This window comes from Siniperca chuatsi, linkage group LG19 (assembly GCF_020085105.1).
Source record: "Siniperca chuatsi isolate FFG_IHB_CAS linkage group LG19, ASM2008510v1, whole genome shotgun sequence".
Classification (NCBI taxonomy): Eukaryota; Metazoa; Chordata; class Actinopteri; order Centrarchiformes; family Sinipercidae; genus Siniperca; species Siniperca chuatsi.
In genome coordinates this window covers 7,354,990-7,377,182 of record NC_058060.1, presented here as the reverse complement: position 1 = coordinate 7,377,182, position 22,193 = coordinate 7,354,990, and the positions used below count along the sequence as shown (strand labels likewise).

At 44.0% G+C, this 22,193-nt stretch overlaps 1 protein-coding gene across 4 annotated transcripts in view; it reads left to right on the top strand.

Moving 5' to 3' along the window:
- Positions 1 to 22,193, top strand: part of nrp1a (neuropilin 1a) — a 60,867-nt gene that overhangs the window by 21,154 nt on the left and 17,520 nt on the right. For all 4 annotated transcript variants that reach the window (XM_044176642.1, XM_044176640.1, XM_044176644.1 and 1 more), the window contains 3 exons: positions 6,715 to 6,942; positions 10,162 to 10,317; positions 12,889 to 13,055. In XM_044176642.1, coding sequence (XP_044032577.1) covers positions 6,715 to 6,942; positions 10,162 to 10,317; positions 12,889 to 13,055 — 551 coding nt within the window. The remainder of the gene's footprint in view (positions 1 to 6,714; positions 6,943 to 10,161; positions 10,318 to 12,888; positions 13,056 to 22,193) is intronic.

Genomic DNA, 22,193 nt, shown 5'->3' with positions numbered 1-22,193 from the left:
CAACCCAAAAGCCTTCTACTTAGGATGATCTTCTGTGTGATGGTCTTATTTGTTAATTGCACTAATATCCCAAAAGCAAAATTGTAGTGATTTATTGATATTAAAATTATTGACCTGACCTCTTAATGTACCTATTGACATATTGGGTTAAGGTCAGGAAAACACTGTTACAAACTCCACATGACAAATCATTTCAATCTGATTTGTCTTTAGCTGGAACTATCACACATATGCAGTATGACACAATATGAAAGCTGCAGGAATAATTCTGATAATGGGACAAGAAAGAGCCTCTCCGTCTAATTTCATGGTTTGTTTGTGATTTAGTTAAGGCACCAGAGCATCAAATTATGCAATCACAATATGGCAAGCAATATGCTCCATCCAAAACCAATGAATCATACTCCCATATGTTCCATAATTGTAGCAGTTTTTATCTGCTGTGAATTATTGTACAATATGCAAGGGCATCATTTGCTAAGCAGTGATTCAACAAATGTTGGTTTATTGTCAGATGGCAATCCACAGCAAGGGTATGAACCTGCCATTATAACCACGGACTAGCTGGTTGTGGAGAAAGTGAATTCAAGCCACTGAACTGGGTTTGGGTTAGGAAGTGCTTTCACCTCATTCTGTTTCTGAGCACTGCAGTGTTATCCAGGTAGTTTGAGCTTCCTTCCTTAATGTTAAACCTAAAAATAAGACCTCTGGGTAATTTTATTCAGAAATCAGGTATGATAAAACACAAATATCCCCAGGTTATGTCTACACACATAACACACATAACACAGCATAACAAGAGAGAGAATTTCCTGTTGGTTGGCTGCCTTCCTTTGTTTGGACTGGAAGAAGGAGGAGGAGGACAGTACATATCTGGAGAGTAACTAGTAGGCAGACAGGTGCTACAGACTCCACTTTCATTAATTAACCTTAACAGCAGTCTATAGGACATCCCCCCATGACCTCGGAGACATGATGAATGGCCCTGCAAGGTCTCTTCTTCCTTTAATCTGGGCTAGTGTGTGTTTGTGCTTGGGTTTGTGTGTCTGGGACTGTGCGTGTCACCATCATGGCAGGACAGCTGGTGGAGTGTGGGTCCATTTACGAGATCAAAGCGACACTCCACCCCGACATACGCAAACTCATCCGCACACACTACCTCATTCCCCTTGATAGGCCAGTTAAATCTACTACATTCTTCCCATGATTAGCTTGGTATTTTCCAGTCTCATCTATTAGCCAGCACTGATTATAAATGAGGTGTGTTAGGGGCCCAGTGGCGATGGGGGATGAAACTGCAGAGCACACTCGTAGTACGCTGACATAGGAAGAAATACGGATCTAGCAAGAAATATGGATGTTAGTGTGAATGGAAGATAGAGAGTCAGGACTAGAGAGTTGGAGCTAGATGAGAATCTGTGTTTTTTTAGCTTATTGAATCCAAAGAGGAATCAGTGCTGAGGGAAAAGTAGATTAAACCCAAGTAGATAAAAAATGTTCATCTGGGTGTTTTTCACCTAGCGTCATCCCCCCTGCGGACGAGAGCGTCATGGCTGTGCCGTCACTTCCTTAGTGGATCCAGACCCTTGTTATGCTTTGAATTTGCTCTGTGTTTTGACTACTGCGGCGCTGGCTGCAGCCAAGAACAGGGCTCTGAGATCAATTAACAGCCCTGTTTGTTAGAGCGAGAGATAGAACCAAGCAGAAAGAGAGATTTAAAGCTAGCTGATTAGCACAGCTTATCAACAAGGAGGGTATTAGCTGGCAAAACATTGTGTTGGCTAACACATGTAACGTTAATGATGATACACAGATGCTCGGATAACGGATGGAGGAATGGGAGGCTCACGCTTTTGCATGCCAATGAAGGTGAATGCAAAGAATGCAGGCTGTTTATCACTGTGAGTATAGGCCTGGAGATCACTGGAAGTCAACCTCAGGGATTGGTACTGCCTTTCATCTGGGGTTAAATTCGAGCAAAGGTCACATAGAAAATAAATATACCCACAAAGCAAACATGTAAACATGTACTCCCTTCAGGGATCATATCCCAACTTATACAAGTATGTTTACTTGTGCAGGTTCACCCACTTAAGCTATAAACTATGTAAATACACTTTCTCACACACTTCAACATGCTGGCATTTGTAGCCCTGGCTTTCATCAGCAGTAGCCTGCGAAGTGTCTAATTGGAAAAGAACAGGTTGTTTTGCAGCTCTCTGTGGCCGCTTCCACATCAGTCTCTACCCCGCTCCACTCCTCAGTCCCATCCAACCATCTTAATCAGCATGGGCTATTTATTTTATAGCTTGCAAATTGGCAGCCTCGCTCCACTGGCTGAAGTCTGGCAAGAGACAGGAAGAGCGAGATGGTGGGGGAGAAAGATAGAGAAGAGAGATAAATCAGGGAGTGAGGAATATTTGAGCTGAAGGGAGAAGATTAGCAAGATGGTTGTGTTTGTGTATGTCTCTACGGATGCCTTCGACTTCCAGGCCGTAATAAAACGGTGAATAAAAAAGCTGGGCAAACTATGGCCTTGACTTGATAAACAACCACCAGTATGAACAGAAATCAGTTATGTCCACCATAAAAAGTTGAGTAAACTGAGATGAGGTGGGGTTGCCCTCCACCAAAATCCTGGTGCTTTTGTAGAAGACTGAAAACTGTGTTTATCCTGTCATCTGAGAGTATCTCACTTAAAATCCTCCTTAAAATCCTGTTTCTGGAAAGATCCATCCTCTTAAGTATACGCACGCACATGCACACATGCACAACATATGTCTTCTTTTAACAGCTCTGCAGTTTGCTTAGAGCCACATCAATGCTGGCTGAGGGCCCATTGAAGTGGGTGAGGAGGCAGAGATAGTGCCACTGGTGTCCCCTCCCTCCCATTCACACACACACACACACACACACACACACACACACACACACCCTCACAATTACTCAGCAGAATGACTAAGTCTATTGGATGGAGGCCTATCATGTTCGTCTTTACACTATAAAACACCATCTTTTCATGCAAAAGCCCAGTTTATCATGTCACTATGATGCGGGTGCTTTTACTCTGAGCACACACCTGTGAAAACACTTTCAATGTGTGTGTGTGTGTTGGGTGGGGCCTAATAGGGGCCTAATTCTGCTTTCAAGGACGGCACGCCCTGATGGCATAGGTCACATCTGGCATGGAGACATACTGTCATCACACAAACACACAACTCTCATGGAAACCTAAGACAACAAATCTCTTCAGAGGGAGACTATGATCCCCCCCATCAGCACTGTTCATTGGATGGGGTAGAAGCGACGTCACAGGCACAGTCAGTACGCTAAATACCATGTCAATAGTGCAGTGCCTCGGGGTGTGTGTGTGTGTGTGTGTGTATGGGTAAATGTAAACCGGCCTTTCCATCGGTTTCAATGACTGACACTCCACAGGCTTCAGGTTAATGTTTGATTTAGTGTTGAAAGAGTGAATTCTCCACCAACGATTAACCCCTCTGTCAGTGTGGCATGAGGACAGAGTGAAGGAGGGGGGGGGGGGGTATGATGGGGGTGGGGGCAGTAATGGGGGTGGAGGGTTGTGAACTGGGCTAATGATCAGCCAGAGAGCAGCATGGAACATAAACAGTGGTGATTTACTTAGCAGTCCAAGAACAACACCTTCAGCCCCTATGGCTCCGGCCACTAATAGCCCTTACTAAGGCGAGAGAGAGAGAAGTGGATATGTGAAAAGGGAGAGACAGATTTAAAAATGAAAATAGCAAGAGGCTGACACATTTAACGCCTGTTCTTTGGCGCAATGTTGTTCTAATGATTAACACCCAGTCTCTGGTCTGCTTTCGACACTCATAGAGGACAAGTCATCAGGGAGACTAACGGTTGAAAGGCGCCCTGCTCCCTTAATGTTGAAACCATATTTATTTCATATTTATTATAGATCTCAACACTTCCAAGGTTGAAATCAGATCTCCATTAAATATAATTTTACCAGCTACGACTTGTCCTGTTAAACAAACTCTAATTACTCAGGAACAAGTCAGAGTGACATTTGTTTACTCTCCCATCCAGAGGAGACGGGCTCAATATAAACGAGAGTTAAAAGAATCCATTACTGCAGGCAGTAAATGCTTGACCGCCTGGTTGGAGGTTGCCGGTAAATGTTGCGTGTGTACAAGGTTACTTCTTTTTCCTTCTCCTAACTTCCTGTCGTAAATTCAGCTGTTTGTTTAAAAACAGTGGTTGTACTACTGGGTGCACTGTGGCCCAACTATCTGATTTATCTCAGATGAAATGGAACAATCTCAGTGTGTGTTTCCTGTCAGCCTTACCTTACCTGAGTCAAACATTTCATATTTACAAAACCCTTTCTGTTTCATATTTCAACCCCTTTCTCACTGAGGCGATAAATCCGCCAAAAAAGACACCAACAACTGCAGCGATAGAACAAGGGAGAGACAGAGAGTGAGTAAGGGGCAGGGAGTTAGCTGACAACGGGATATATTTGTCTCCTGAAGCTCCTTGTCAACACAGAAGCGTTCACACACGCTATACGTACGCACGCTGCCACAAAAAAGCATGACTGCTATCAATGAATGCCTCTCACACAGACATCAGCACAAAGCATCCTGGGTGTAGCGAGGGGAACTGGGGGACGGAAGCCCTCCCATGTGGAGGCACTAGATAAAAGAGATCTGTTGGATGATTATCTCGCCGGTGGGAGCCAGCCACTTCTCGAGCCACTCTATTTTTTTGTGATGTCTTTGCTCTGTGCTTTTCTTGAGGGGGTATAAACACAAAAGCTGACAATAGGGGAGTTTGTCCTTGGCTCGGCCTTAGTCATGATCATTCAGAAAGAACACAGAAACAGGAAGACAAAATGGTGATGATGAGATATGTAAAGTAAACTGGGAATAAGTACTATAGCATATATTTAAGCTCTACATCACATTTCACAAATGCATTTATTAAATAAAGTGTCATCCGATGTTAATACTGATGAAAATAATATGGAAAATCTGCATCAGTCCAGGCACTACTCTTTTCAGTGCCAGTCTAGTGCCTGGATTTTGACATGTTTTCAGAGTGAACCAATTCCAAAGGCCAAATCTGTTCTGGTCAACTGCTGAGCTGAGATAAGGGTCATGGTTGGGGCTGATGAAATGGATGGAGAGTGGAGTTCTGAGCCAATATCCACAGGAAATTCAACACACTGACCTGAATTGCACTGTGGATACTGCAGCTGTCTAGAGCACTCAGGGACCATGGGTGCCTTCTTCAAAGAAATGGCTTGCATCTATACTTTTTCCCCCAAAACTGTCTGATATTTGCCCAAATATGGTGAGGTGAAGTGCAGAACTGCAGCATCCAGCAACCATCTCATCCCTGGGAATGCTTCCCTCTACAAAATCTCTCCATTTTCCAGGTAAATACAAGGGGAAGCTGTGAAATTAATGGTGCCCACTGTTCTCGAAAGCCACACTTTAGCTGCCGCACCAAATGTCAGCTCTCTTTAGAGTCAAAACGCAGCTCGCCGTGGCTTTTAACTTGGAAAATCAACATGGCTCTCCCTCCCTTTACTCACTCCACTGGTGGACAGGCTGAAGTGTGCCTGATGGTCTTGAATTAGAGGCCCAGCAAGGTGCTTGAGTAACAGTGGAAAAAGCAGTTTGCCACATTCATTTAAGCTACAATGACTATAGCACGGAGGCTCTATCTAGCAATAACTCCCTGCAATTTTGGTTTCGATCTGCCCCATCTGTGCCCATCACGCTGGCTGTCAGGATAGCATAAAAATGACATTATCCTGGGCACATTTCTGCCACTAATGGCTCCAAATAATTGCCCTGGATGACAGTAGTCCTCTTTTTTTCCTGATGTTGTATGTGTGTGTGTTTGTGTGAAGCCAGGCTTGGTAACAATCTGGCCCAGTGCTTGAGCATGCATAGTGAACATGTCTTAATGTCTCTGTCTGTCACTCTCTTCAAAATGTTCCTGCAGCTGTTTGCAGCATGATTTTTTATCACACGTCACTCATTCTAAATCATAATCTTGTGCTCTGAGAAGTGGCTAACATGGGAAAATGTGTTAATGCTCCTCATCAGCTGAAAGGCAGCTCTCCGGGGAGCTGTGAATAAATATTTTGACTTTCCCTTGTGTGAAATTGTGTGTTTAAGTGTGTGTGAGAGTGCGTGTGTGTTAATGTATGTGTCATTGCCCTCGCCTTCCATCACTGACACAGTAATTTTGCCTGAGCACCTCTCATATGTTTCACAGACGTGTCCTGATGAGGGTGTGTGTGTGTGTGTGTATGTGTGTGTGTGTGTATGTGAGAGGGAGAGGTTTTTGCAGAGTGAATCAAGCTGTTTGTTCCCCATTCTGGTGATTGAGGCCCTTCAGTAATCTTTACACTCACAGTCCAGATGTTCCAGGAGTAACAGATTTAACACACACACACACACACACACACACAGTGATGAAGGAGTGTGATGTTTGTGACCATAAGGGAATGAAAAAAGGCACAGAACCACATAGAGGAGAGTTGAGAGACCCAGATGTAGCCTCTAGTGAATAGAAGAACTATCAAGATGGTCTCTTGTCTATGGGCCATAAACGGTCCTCCTCAATAGACCAGCTGGGAGGCAGAGCTTCTCAATACCTATTACACAAAGCCACCCGAAACAGATCACTTCATCACTTTCATCCTTTCTGCAGGTCCCGAATGCTCCAGGAACTTCACCTCCAACAGCGGTGTCATAAAGTCGCCCGGTTTCCCAGAAAAATACCCCAACAACCTGGACTGCACTTTCATGATCTTCTCCCCCAAGATGTCCGAGATCATTTTGGAGTTCGAGAGCTTCGAGCTGGAGCCTGACCCGACGCCCCCTGCTGGTGTTTTCTGCCGCTATGACAGACTGGAAATCTGGGATGGCTTCCCTGGAGGTGAGCAAGATACAAGCAGGGCTGGTTAAGACTGAGCTGTGCATGATCTGTTTTACCTGGAATTTAAAGTGAGAGAGAAAAAGTGAAACAATCTTTCTACTACTCATGAAAAATTCATAAGCCACAAAATGCACTCTTTTGTAATTCAATATAGTCGTGGGTTTTGCTCCTACTGCCTTACTATGGTGGCTATTGTTAGCAAATGTTAGCAAACTTTAGATGGATATTGCTGTGTAACTGACATTACTGAGTTAGCTGACATATTTTATGACTCTTTTCTACTTGCACTACTATTACACTACATTTCAGCATATCACAGACAACATTTCAGTGGTTTACCGCAAAAGTAAAACAACACCTTTTCTCAGCAGACACATTTGTTGTTACCTGCTTGTGGTGTCTTTTCACTCCCTCTCAGTCAAGTGTTAGCGAAATCCAGTGTTTTTGAGCTACTCTATTATAATCATAAACTAGTTTCCTCTCTGTTAGTATTACTATTGTGTGCTTTTTTCATTTCTTTAACTACCAGAAAATATCACCGCTATAAAAAAGTAATCGTTGAAATGATTGATGAGATTTTTCTGCCCATTTGGACACAGGTGAGTGATTGTTTCAACGCTAGTATAGGAATGATGGGGAAATCAACATTATCCCACTGCTTATAAATCTGCTATCCTGTAGTGGTAAAGGGAGAAGGTGGGTTTCATCTTCACTGCTTTTTTCAGAGGAAATGAACGGTTTTCTAAAATATGATGGCATTATCCAGGCCAGTGGGCTAACTGCCTTAACCAGACTTGGCAGTGACCCAAGAGTCGTCACAAGCATAACGCTCCGTTGTTACTCAATGCCCAACACTTCCCGATTACGAGATCCCTTCCCTTTTCTGTCACAGGCTGCATTGTGCCGGAGGATTTGTCAGTGTCTGTACATTTGGGAATTCAAGGTCTAATCTAGGCTATGATGTTTAAACTGTTGCTTCTCTGCGCCCTGATGCATGGAAAACACAATTCAATCTTGCAGGAAATGACACTGGTTTCCTGGTCGCAGGGTTGAGCAAAGGCTGCAGCACCCGCGTAGATTCAGACACACAATAAAATATTGCCTTAAAATAGCATTCTCAAATCCATCTAAAAAAATCAGCTGGTGAGAGACAGAGCGAGAGAGGGCAAGCAGTGTTCAAAGTAATGCTTCTACGGCCCGAGATGAGGCTTTGAACTCAGCAAGCGAAATCACCTCTTGAAGTTTTCAGTTTTTCTCCTGGCTATTCTCCTGGGTTCAGACAAGATGAAAGTTTTTCTCACCCATCAGTGGCTGAAAATTGAAAGAATTATATCTAGTAGCATTCGACTTGGTGCACATCAGTATTCTCTGCCCTGGCGCTCCAAGTGATAAAGTTGAAGTGTAAATCATGGTGCCTTTTCAAGTGAGTTTACTTAAAGCTCAGTATTCTCTGAGCTCACACCTCTGTAGATTTGAACTGCGCAGAGTTGACCTTTGATTCCACAAATTATTTCCATAACTCATTTGTATGTTCTCCCCTAGAGGTGGGACAGGTTTAATTTTCAAGATTTGTGTTGATTAAGGAGACCTGCAAACTCATGGAAAGCTGAGAATATGTCACAGTAATATCACCTTTTAACACATATTTTTGCAACAAAAAAAAGTACCACAGGGGTCTGGAAAAGAAACGTTTCCTGTGCTACTTCCAACTTATTAAAATTCAGAGATTTCTCCGTTCTTTCAGCTAAAATTATGACGCAAATGAAGCAGAATAAGATACACCAGAATCTTTTTTGTCTAATGGTGAGCCTATTCAGGGCAGAAACTGGACACTACCACTTCAGACTGACGTGACATCACACCCTTCAAGTGTTGTTGCATGTGACAGACCGACTTGTATAAAAATAAGCCATGGGAGGAAAATTGTGTCGGCTTTTGCCAGGCGGTTCCTGTGGTGCCTTCTGGATCGATAGTGCATTAGCACAGAAGGCTGGAGGCACGCATGCCGTCAGGGTGTGCAGAGGTGGGAGATGTCCGGGCAAATGCAGGCCTCCATGAAGCCCTGTGGGAATCACACCTCTCAGTCCCTCCACCTCTCAAAGCACACATTGATGGACAGGCGCTGTGGAGGAATAACCTCCACTCTCTCGTCCCTCTTCCCTGAGGAATGGAGAGGCAGGCAGGACGCAGACTTCATAGCGAGGTTCTTTAAAATTTCATAGCGCGGGGAGTCATGCAGATAATCCGGGAGATGGCTTTTTTTTGTTCAGCTCAGGCCTTAGCGGATTTAAAAGCACACATAGATTCTCACGCACAAACACCGGGCACCTGGGTTATGAAGATTAATCTGAGCCATCACACCCCTGCCCTGTAAGTCCCTGTGGCCTGGCCTTTGCCTTTCATGTCGAAGCTGGGCTAGAAGTGGCATGTTTTGGATGACAGGAGGCCACAGGGAGGCAGGGCTGTCACTCGTCGCTGATCACAGCATTACTAATCATAGATAAGCTGCAGATCCCTACAAACCAACGGGAACATACACTCACAAATATGCATGGATCATAGCACACATCAGAAACATAGGGCAAGGTTATTGTACTCTCTTGCTCTCCCACTCCTTCCCTTGTTACCCATCACTCTTTCCCCATGTTTCCCCGCCTCTCTGTCTCCCCCTAACGTTCCTCCTCCCTCCACCTCCCATTTTACATCCCTCCTGCTTCCACATTCCACTCAGTCTGCTCAGTGTCCCCTCTTGTGCTTTTATTGCTCTCTGTTTTTTAATGCTCCTCTATTGTCTCTACCCAGTCTTTATTTGTTTGGTCTCCTTCACAAAACTCACTCGGCCATGGCTGTGTCCGCCTCAAGTCTAAAGAAATGGGAAGACTGGAGGTCTGAGGAATTTACAGCCAGCAAATAGACAGAGGCTGTGATCTGCCCGCACCAGGCCCCTCTTCCGCTTTGCTCTTTCTGTGTCCGACATGGCATGGAATGTTGGGAGTCTTTTCTTAAGCATTTTTACGGGGTTGGGTAAAAAAATGCAGCCGGTGCCATACCTCACTGACACAGTAGTTTTCACACCTCCATGGGGGACAGTTGGTAGTTAAAACCATGTGTGACATGGCTGTGGCAAACCAACAAATATTGAGTTAACCCAAGTCTAACCCAAGTGATAATGTTTGTGCTTTTCTCTCCTTTCTTTCTCCTGTTGCTTTTTGCCTCCAGTCGGTCCATACATTGGAAGGTACTGTGGGCAGAACACCCCAGGCAGGATCATCTCCTACACGGGCATCCTGGCACTGACAATCAACACTGACAGCGCCATCGCTAAGGAAGGCTTTTCTGCCAACTTCACTGTAATCGAAAGGACCGTTCCAGAGGGTGAGCTCGCATAAAAACACTGAAAATCAGTATGTCTGGGAGGCTGAAGCAGAGGTAGCCAAATAACATAGGCAAAAAATCTATATATTGAGGTAGAAATCAAAATGAAATCACAATCCAGAGAGATTTGATCAATGGAATAAAATTTTGGATTGAATGAGCCTGAATTGAAATTGGGTAGTTGCATAAGAATTAGAGGGCAATAAAGTAACCCCCAGAGGCATATTACTACAAGTAAGAAGCAGATGTTGTCTGCAACTGAAGCCACACATGGTCCTATTATGACGAATTCCCACACGTTTAACAGAGTTTAACAGTTATTAAATAAACACCTCCTGCTTCTTCATTTAGAGAATGTGTTACAGGGTACAACTCTGCCTCCCATGGTTTACAAGATGTTTACACACTGCCGGCCCCAGTCAGGCTCCAAAAGACAGTTTCCCCACCAGTAACCATCCTGGACACACACACACACACACACACACACCCCTAGGGCTTTTACATGCAGCATCGTCGTCACAGGGCTCGACCCCCCGACCCCATTTTGCACAACGCTCCAACTAAACATTTCATTAAGAAAGACGAGCGCTGGTAGGAGTCATAAATCTGTCCAGAGGCTAGACCACCCCACACACACAGTCAGTCTTTGAATAGCAATAGAGATGGATGACACTCAACAAATCTACTAATCATCTCCAAAAAGGATTTTTGTCTAGCCCAAAGGGAAGATATAAGCCGAATACACACACACACACACACACACACACAACAACCGAAACAACCCCGCCTCACAGTAATGAGCACAGCGATGACTGCTGATGTCATTTTTCCTTAGTTTCCTCCAAGTTACCTGAGTCGCTTTAATCACACATCTAAGATCAGATTACGCAAATCAACTTTTAACATTCACCATTAAGAGGCATGGTGAAATATCTGACCCGTGATCAGTAAATACCTTAATTTACATGAGTTGCTTGGTATTACATCACCGACCGAGACGTATCCAAGATAGAAAAAGAATCTCCAAACTTCGTGTGCGCTCTTCCAGACTTGAATCTTTCATAATCCCTTTATGCATAATACACGGTGGATTTTCTCGATTCTGCATGGCAAGGGGAAGGGTAGACTCTAGCTGAAAGCTACTGATGAGACGCGATAAGGTGATGAAAGGAGGCCTTGTCTTTGGTTCTTTCCCCATTTCTCTTGCTCTCATTCTCTCCAATCACTCTCCTCACTCATCCAGCCACCCTGACTATCTTCACGGCTATCAACCCCGCTTTGGTCGGTAACCCACATGAATCAGATACCGTCCTTAGCAACCACTAAACGCCTCTTCGTGTTTTTGTTGATCATGATCCAGTAATCTAGATGATGTGGGTCTGAGTACAAAAGTTTGACAAGAACAGGCAGTCTTCTCAAAGAGAGCCAACGGTGAGAATGGAAAGGTGCGAGACAGTTTTCTCAGCCTCACACTGAGACTCTGACACACTCGCACGCATGAGCACATACATATGCAACCGTGCATTGACACTATAAAGCACAAACACACACGCTGACCAGTGACTGAGGTGTGCTAGCAGTGTGGCAGATGGGGAGACCATCTGTGTTAGCTCATAGGCAGCATCCACATAGCAGTTCCACACTGCTCCTCATCCTGTGCCCTCTGAGTGTGTGTGTGTGTGTGTGTGTGTGTGTGTGTGTGTGTGTGTGTGTGTGTGTCCATTTACACACAAGCACATGACTGCATTTCTGGGCAAAGAACTGTATGTTTATGGCAGTGGTAGCCTTGTGTTATGAGAAGAGGGCTCGTGACAGAAGGGTTAACAGTTTGAAACACTGTCTAGGTGCTTTATGATCAACTTCACCATTAGGCGAAAAAGTAAATAAACAATAAGTAGAATAATGGTCCACATGAATGTGTGAAAGTGTGCCTTCACATACCTTTGTGTTGTTGTGGTGACATTATACGACATCTGCCCAGATCAAAAGGTCAGATTGTTCGCTCCAACCGTTGCTGCAGTAGTGCCAGCATGTCTGACCTCCAGGGGTTGGAGAGGCCGACCCTAAGCTGACCCACTGAGTGTGATATATGGCCCTAAAGTACAAATACTAAACGTACCTAAACTCCCCAAGAGACCAAATTTGGGAAAAAGGTTACTGTGTGCAAAAAAAGATAAACTGCCCACAGGGAGGTGAGTGAAACAGATCCAGTGAGTGGAAGAAATAACTGGAGTGAAAGTCACTTTAATGCCTAATACTGGCATAAACTTAGCCCACACTGAATGTTTTATGAAGATATTTTGACATCTTAATGCGGAACACTTCCATCCTGCTTCCATTAAAAACTAAAAAGAATTTACTGAGGCGTCGCTGATGTGCTGTTCTTTTCCAGCCTGCAGCGCTGAGTGCCTGTCGTGTGGTGTCCTCCTCCCCAGAGACGAGCTCTGATTCTGGGGGACACTGAAAGCACATGCTGGGTACATCCTGATGCTTTTGGTGCTCAAAATTCAACTAAACATCTTTTTCATTCTTTTCTTCTACCTCCTATCTGTCCTTTTCCTCCTCCCTCAGACTTTGACTGTAGCGACCCTTTGGGAATGGAATCGGGAGAGATAACATCAGACCAAGTCATGGCCTCATCCCAGTACAACCCCAGCTGGTCCCCAGAGCGATCCAGACTCAACTACTATGAAAATGCATGGACACCGGCAGAGGACTCAAACAAAGAATGGATACAGGTACCACATGTCATAGAGAGGAAATTATTGAATTTTAGGAGGGTTATTTGATTTAAATACCACAGATAATTGCTTTAAAGGTAGTTTCAGCTACTAAGGAAAGGTAGAGAATATCTGAAAAGTAAACCATGGCAGTATAGAACAAGTCGCCAACTGCCTGCAGTATGTTTTTGGAGGTGAGTCACAGTCTGAGGGTGTATGCAGTATTCGAAGTGACTACTGCCTGCTTGACACAGTAGGAGTGTCCTGTGTTTGTCCTTCAATCTCTGGAGGTGCAGTTTCTCCATAACGCTTTGACGAGACCCAACAATTTCGATGATGAATGTCGCCGTCCTGATGGACCTCCGGGTGGTTGAGTCCACGCCTCACAAAAATTGCCTGTGTCCACTCTCTCTGTCACTGTCTACCTATCTGTCTGTGTCTTTTCTCTCCCTCTGTCTTCCTGTCCTACCTGATAACTTTCCTTTTCCTTAATAACTGTGGCCTGTGGGGATGCTGGGATTTAGTCCAGGCATCCTGCCTAGCCTCACACACACACTCTCAAACACACAAACAGTCATATTTTTTTCTGTCTGCTGGTTTATCTACACAAAGCGATCATCACCCACCAGGGGAACTTTATGTGGAAAGATTAAGGATTTAGTTCCTCCATCCCCAGATGGGGATAAGTGACATATCCCAAGTCCACTCACAACACAAACCCCCCAGTGACACAACCACAGCGGCACTACCTAGATGCATTTGGAGCATGTTTGATTTATTAACCGAAAGCCTCCAGGCCTTGTAAATGCCCAGACTGTTTTTCTTTTTCTACTGTTTTTCTACAGTCTTTGCTTCATTGCTGAAAAGTTTGGCCCCAGCATATTCCTCAGGGGATGAATAACAGACCTGATCCAAAGCCAAATATTTGCTTGGGGAGGGCCATAAGCAAGCTTTTCCTTTATTATTGCAATGAAAATATTGTCCTGAGGGCCCCTGTTGCTCCTTCAGACTAATTTAATCAGTGTTTGAGCATGTATGTGTGCAGGTTTACATGCATTCTCCCATGTAGGAGGGTCTGGCAGGGTCCATATTGTCCTAAGGAACCCAGCATGCATCTGAGTGGATCAGGAGGAAACATGGCTTCCCTTACCACTTCTTCTAGCAGTTGGACAGTGTGTTGCGTTAAAGCATTTGTCTCTCTGAATGGAAAGTCCATTCTTCATAGTCAAACATGTGTGTTAAGGGTAACAGCATAGATTTGAAGGCTACTCTATCCCGGTTTGCCTTTTTGTCAGCGGAAATTACAAGTGATCACAGTGATTTGTTGCCACTCAAGACTATCCCTGCTATAGTATTGATCATATTGAGGATTTGATTTGGCAGTAAAATCTGGATTTTAAAGGGATGTGCTCTAATGGGTATCCTGATTTCCCAATACTAATCAGATCAAAACACTGAATGGAGCTCTTCTAATTTATAATTTCAAACGTAGCGAAAGAGCCAAGTCTGTGGTTGCAACATAATTTATGTTTTCTAAGGAGTGCGATGCACTTGTGCCGAGCACTCTGAGCAGAAGCCCAATTATCACAAGTGGCATTAAAAGAGTAGAATTCTTCATTCCTCTTTCATTAAGCCTGTCCGTGGAGCTGCAACAAACTCAGGCCCCCTCACGGCACGTTCAAATCATCTCAGTGCACCATCAGATGCATAGTAATCAATTCATTATTTATTTCATTATCATTCCCTGACAACAGTTTGAGGCAGACGGTTTTATTATTCATGACAGGCAGCCTTTTGATTCCTGGGCACTTTCCTTGGCTCTGCGTTCCTTCTTTTTTTGCCAAACATAATCCAGATTTGTCGTCCATTTTAATGCTGCCTCATTCTGATGCATGGAGTGGAGGAGGGCAAGATGCTAGAGTCTGTGTACTCTTCTCTGGGTAATTAGATTGGTGTGGTGTGGTTCGCCATTGAGCGCTGGGTTAGCCAGGCCATTAATCAGCCCTTTGGTGTACACAGAGATGGACAGATGTCCTTTTGAGGGGGTTTGCGGCTTGAGGATGGAGTAAAGAAAGGGGCAATAATCCTTCAAAACAGGGCTTCATATAATTTTCCTTGTTCCTTTCAGATCTGTTCCTTTTCATTCCTCTCTTCCTTCCTTCTTCTCCTCATTCCTCTTGAAAATTCAGGTCTACAAATCTACATCAACGTAGATGGAGATTTCTGTATTTTATCTGCCTGTGTGAGCCATGGACGTCTTTGAAGCTTAAGAGGATGAACAGCGGGGTTCTCTGCAGGTTGCAGCAAAAAATAAATGAGGGTACAGCCGCAGACTACCCAGCTTAGAGCCTGATCCTTGCTTTATGAGCTCAGGCTAGTTCCACAAGGAAAACCTGAATGACACATAACATTGGCAAGGAAGTACCTGCATCTTGTTTTCAAAACTAACGGTTCCTCGGGGACCGTGACAGAGGAAATTGCTAAGAGGCTGACATATTGTGGAATGGCTTTGTCAAATATGTCGGAGAAAGGATCTGATGGTCACGGAGAGTCACCACATCATCTGAATGATGCAATAAAAGCAAGACTGGATCTCTGTCAGGCAGCTGCCATTGATCGCACATACGCACAACATGAATAATTTACACTGTCTTGGACAGAACCCAACTGTCAATACCTGAAAGCCTCTTTATTGAGCATCTCATAATGCCAATATACAGTACATGTTATCCCATACACTAGGTTAGGGTTTTTTACCCTTATGAGCTTGAGTTGATTATGGTCTCCATATCTATAATTTAGCTGCAATGGCTCCTGCCATTATCTTCAATCTTCTTGCCAGTATGCATTATCCCTGATTACTTCATCGGTATTTATGTATTTATCAGCCTTTATATGTCTCTAATAGCGCAAATTGTTTAATCATAAGAGGAGATAGTCAGTCCCTTTACTCTTGTCATATGAGAATTGCTTTAATCTTGCTTGTCTGATAGATGAAAACACTAAACATGAGAAAAGCATATCAGTGTTTGTTTACACAATATGCTCCTTTATCTCCCGCATGTGATACTAATCTCAGGGTAAAGTCAACCATTTACAGACAAACTTGTCACAGGTTTAAAACATTGTATTTCCTCATACGATCCAGAAAGGCAAACTGCACTGTGAAACTTGGGCTACTTAGCAAAGATAACAGGTTGCGTTCCACCGCCTGACCAACCAAACGACCACTAATTGCACGCTTCCTCAATGAAAACACAGCTCTGGCCACCGTAGCGTTTATCTTTTCCACAGCCCAGAGTGCAGAGGCTAACGTCAGACGCTAAACCAGCTCACTCTGCCATATCCTGTTTTCCTTCTGATCCAAATGTGCTTTCAATTACCCCAGGTCAATGAGTTGCAGAAATGTCCCCTTCATTGCCATTGTCTCTCTCTTCACTTCTGTCCCCGTTCCAGGGCTTACCGCCGTGCAGAGTGATGAGTAATTAGAATATGGACTGGTAATTAACAGCAGCTTCTCAGTTGATGAAGTCTAGCGAAAGCAGGGGAGCGGAGGCTGGCATACGTCTGCCGGTGAGATCATCATCATGTTGTACAAATGGAAACAATGGATGCTGTCTGTGCCTTGCTGCTCCCAGGCCTCGCTCTCAATTGGAAAATCAATGAAAGGATAGAGACCCACACTCGAGTGGAGTAGCCCAAAAGAGGGACTAGAAATCGAAAAATGAGGGATGGCATGATGTAATGAAATGAAACAGCGCTGCATAAGAACCCTGAGACAAAAACCCAGCTCAGCCGTAATCAGTGTCATTTTCAGTGTCTGCACTATAGACAAGGAAAATTCCCATGAGCCCTTGTAGTCAGTCGTCATCACTAAACGGTCATCCACAGCTGCATATCCTGGGAAAGGATCATCAAGCAGCTTCCAGACATGACATACCTTCGGGTCGCCGTCTTTTCCTTCCTGATCATCGTTTCTTAGTTTCATAATCATTACTCAGAGTGTTAGTCATGTGTGTGTTGAAAGGATGGGAATGACCCTGGAGCAAGAGTCTTAAAAATGATTCAGAAGGAAGGAAATCTTAAAACCTGACCGTTAAAATGTTTCCTTTAATAGCTGGGACTGAAATCTTTAATCATGCAACAACAGTACATATCTGAGACCGAGCACACTTCACACACAACAAACCAGACAACCTTTTATTTCATTATAGCTGTCGTCCAACCTATGCATCCCTCTTTGTCAGGAAAACAGATGATGATGAACAGATCAGCGCATGGGAAGACCTGCATAATTTAATGCCACTGAAGAGGTGTCGAGGGCTAAAAATAAACTGTAATTCTGTCAGGTGAATATTGTGATAAATGGAAGGTCGTGAGTGGAGCTCATAGGTCCTGCAGCTTTTGAGTAATACAATTTTCATGAAAGGAGAATTAATTACACTTTCAGGTAATGGAGCTATTCCAAAAAGCTTCCGCCACCAAAGTAGGTGAAATTAGTGAACAGATTGCTAAAAGCTGGTTTAGAAATACTGCATCTGGGGCTAGAAACATGTCTCTTTAGCTGCATAGTAAAGTAGCTGTGTGTATGTCAGTTCACAAAAATGTCAGCTTTCTCTCATTAGCATACAAAGGATATTATAATCAGATTTTCTATGCAAAAAAAACAGGTGACTAGAGGCTTTGCATCTACTTGATGGCCCGGAATTATTTCAGGCTATCTTTTTTCTGACTATACCATCCTTTGAGATCCATAAAGCATTTCCAGAGGTTGTTTCCTGGATGGGGGCCTGTCTATGTCTACCAGCTGCTTTTTGACTTTGTAACATAGACGAGCGCTCCCTCCTTTCTCACCCTCAGCTATTCTCTTGTTGTTGTTTTTGGTGAGGGAAAACGAATAAACTCATTCCCCAGAGGCCTCGGTTATTCAGTCAGCAGCCCACACACACACACACACAGATGGGAAGCTATTTCACCCCCCTCTGTTGTGGAAGCAGAGAAATGGATTTAAAAGAGAGTATTCGGTAAACTTCTCCCAGAGTACGGATTGCTGCATACAACTTCTTGGCAACTCAATTATAAGCCAATCAAGCAGCGAGAGATAAAGCTTTTGAGCCTTTGCTGTTTCTTGAACGTCCCTCCTCCCCGGCCTTACAAACCGCATGTCTCCTCACTGCACCCACACAACAATGACTAGGCTTTAGCCTCAAATACATATCATGTGGCCTTGCGCACTTCTGAGTCATACAGCACAGAGACAATACACTACAGTATCGGATAGACCTAATGATCATGCCCACAGCTGCCACTGCTGTTGAGGGGTAATTGGAAAATAATCCTTTCAAACTTGTACAAACACACATAAATACATAAATACACCGTCTGTCTGTCATTCCCCATCATTTATTCCTGTACTTACACACATATATACGCCTCATTCAAATGCCTGATGTGGATTTCAGTATGTTGAGCTAATTGCATGCGCACCAGGCTTTAACTGGTGGATGTTACAAGCCCGAGCACGGCTAATTCTTTTTCTGCCTTTCTGGTTTCATTAGTCTGTGAAACTACTGGAGCCGTGTACACTGGCTGTTGGGAGGCAAGGGGCTTTGAGTCATCAGTTTGCCTCACAACAGGAAGGTAGAGAACACCCAAAACACACACACATACACAGAGAAAAAACATATTTTGGACAATGCTGGAGCAGGAAAAGCTCCTGGGAGACAGGGACACATTGAAGTCCTGCCCACATATCAGCCTGTGGTTGCTTTATGGAAAGATTCTGAGAAGTCTGGGTGATTTCTTACCCTGCCTGGCATGTTTATGGCTCAGAATGTGTGTGTGTGTGCCCCTCCAGATATGAGTTACTGTGCACTAGCATGCCCAGAATGTATAGTGTCATTTTTCTATAGGTGGGCTTCAGTCCAAATACGCACTCTCATAGGAGAAATAACAATATGGTAAATGTGGATCAGACACAAGCTTCATTCTGTTAGATCAGCAAACTCACAAAATGCAGCACATCCCTACAGAGGCTTATTAGGAGTCATAATTTACACCTTTCTGCGCAATGATTACATCACCCATTAAGCATGATTCAGCCTTTCAGGGCTTAATGACAAATAGTTTATCATCTGAGAGTGATATATTTCCCCAAGATCCACTGTGCACTGCTTGCGATTTCCAAATGTTGGTTTATGCATATAGGTCAGCTAGTGCTGTCTGTGTCTCTGGGCTAAAAGGAGTCCCACTAGTAATCATTATCTGGGCCTGTTTGTTTTCACTGTGGTCTCTGTGGTGTGGGATGGACAGTGCTTTACATCCAAGCGTCCTGGCAGCCCATCTTCTCTCCCTGACCCGTGTTATCCCGGCCTGTTAGCGCAGCCTCTGCCTCGTTCCTCTGCCTCCAACAAGCACCCATTAATAAATCATGCTTTGCTCATTACCCAGGCACTGTTATCAGCCTGTGTCTGTGAAATTGATCTAGTCTGTGCACTTTTTCACCGGAGACCCCATGCTTCTGTCCTTCACATCTTCCAAGGCATCACCGTCAGCAGCTTGTTTCCCCTCCCAACCTCCTCCTCTTCACTCTTCTCTTCATCTTTCCTCTTTCCATTCCTCCTGCGCTCTTTCATCATTTTTCCCCTCGTCACATCCCGTCACAGCTTACCCTGATGCCACTTTTGGACTCAAGCCGCGTATATTCGGTATCATTAAATTTTAGCTTTTGTGCCAAAAAAACCTTCAAAAATTACAATAATTCTGTTTGCCCCAGGATCTCTATGGCTTGTTTGACCCTAAAGCTATTGAACCACAAGTGATGAAAGTGTTCAAGTTTTCAGCTCTTTAAAACTGGGCAATTCACCACACCCATCAAATGGTAGAGAAAATGACTACCCTTTAAATAAAAACATTAATTTACCAAAAAAGCTTTCCAGTTGGCCCAGAATATTGATTAAAGTCATATATCAGTTCATCCCTCTTCAAACCACCAATATTTCAGTATGCTCAGGTTCTGAGATTGTTTGAGTCTGAGCACCCATGAGTGTTCCCAATTAGCCTCGCCACTCATTTCATTCCCAGCGGCTCTTCTTCTCCATTACACCTAATGAGATCCTTTCAGAGAAAACATCCTAAGGCCAAGTCTTCCTATTAGACTTTTTTTACGTGAGCCTTTTCAGTAAGCTGCTTTGCCATTGGTCCAGATTGGAAATGAGACAGGCTGGCCATTTCAACACAGATGGGTAAGACCTGCCTCGGCTAATATACGCACAGGCCTCGCTGCCATCCACTATGCTTTCCTCATCCAGTGCTGGCACGTGGCCGTTTACCCAACAGAGGGGAATTCAGCTCCTGCGTTATTAAATGGGAACCGTCTGAAGCTGAAGGGATTTGATTTTGCCTCTATTTGTGGACCCAAAAGAAATCTGGGACTTACTGTATAAGCCTCTTGAGCCTGTAGACAGGAACAAAAGTATTCTGTCTCTGTATGCGACTGTCTTTTTTGTTAGTCTCCATCTATCCAAATCCTTTGAGTATTGAAGAAAGAGTGAGAGAAGAGCATGGTGGAACCTCATTTATTGCTCCCATCTGTTTATGTCTTTTTACTTCTGGAAGTGAATTTGAGGAGTAGGAATGACCAGCGTTCTGTGCCATCCAGATGTTCCTTTCCTGCTCTTTGCTTTGAGTCATTAAGTGTGGCACAGTACTGTACATAAAGTTTGGCAGACAAAGCTAGCTGGCTGTATGGTTTTAACATGCTGGAGTTCTTTGGAGATCTTTGGAGACAGATCACCCTGGCTTTGATCTTCTTAAATATGTGCGCGCTTCTGTGTCTGTCTGCTCACTCTCACGTAAAGGATTTCACTGTTCTCGCTCTTTCTTACACACCCTTGCACATGCACATACAGATGATCTCCACGGCGTCGATTCAGTAATCTACTCAAGACTCTGGTCGCCATCTATCACAGCCCGAGCCCATCTCGCGTCAACATCAAAGGCCTCATCTCTCATCATGATCTGGAAACCTGTTCCACCAACGCCCTGGCTTCCTGCATCAGTCCTGTGTTTTAGTGGTGTCTGCACGCAACACCATTACTCCTCATTAACGTCAGCTCAGCCTGTCAGATACGGTGTTATTGCTTGTTAAAATTAAGCATGCTGCTTCATACATTGTTAGCATGAGTTAGTATTCCTTTGAAAGCCCTTCAGTATCACACCACACCCACGCTTTTCATCTGTTGTGGATGAAGGGATGGTACGGTGGAGTTAAGTAGCCTCCACAGAGGTCAAAGGGAGCAGATTTGTTATCACTTGTGGCTGAAAATTCCGTGTGTGTCTCAGAAATAGTAATAGCTGACCTCACATCCAGGCTCCCAGTCAGGCCCTTATGATCCCAGTGAAGTTAGACAACAGACAGCATCATTAACAATAATCAAAAGCCAGTTAAAAAGGTATTCTTACCACAGAAAAAGAAGCCAGGGTGACATATAGATGACTGTGTCTGTGTCTGTTTAACCTTTCCAACAGTGATGGTCATGGTTGTGAACAGGCATGGTGGTTGGCAGACAGACACAGTTCTCCTTTACCAGGTCTGATGCAAACCAGTGACTTTCTCTACCCAGCATCAGCTCTGAATGCAACAAACACACACAAAAATATATGCATGCGACTACAAAACAGGCATACACCCAGACACTCACTCACATGCCTTTCTGACCCCACCGCCTCTGGCTGTCTCCATGTGAAAATATAATAGCCCTCCAGTAATGTTCCCGCAGTTCATGATTACTTTATAAAGCCCTGCATATTTTTAAGGCACAATATTTGATATTCAATCTGTATCTCTCTTTCCTCCTGACCAGTTCTGATAATGTGATTGCAGACCCCGCTCTATTCAACATTCACTTTTATCCAATAAGCTCTTGTCTCCCATCTCAGGAAATTAAGTTGTCATCCTGTGTCTCTTTCATTAATGTGAATATCATTTCACTGCTGTTTATTAAATTCCAGGTAGCAGCTGATGAGTCTATGGCCAGAGGTGATTCTAATAGTGGGGTTATATTTTTAACTCTCCAGCTTGTCAGTGCATTATTAATGCAGAACGTGCATTGAAAGCCTTTTCTACAAAATTATTCATGCATTTGAATAGACATA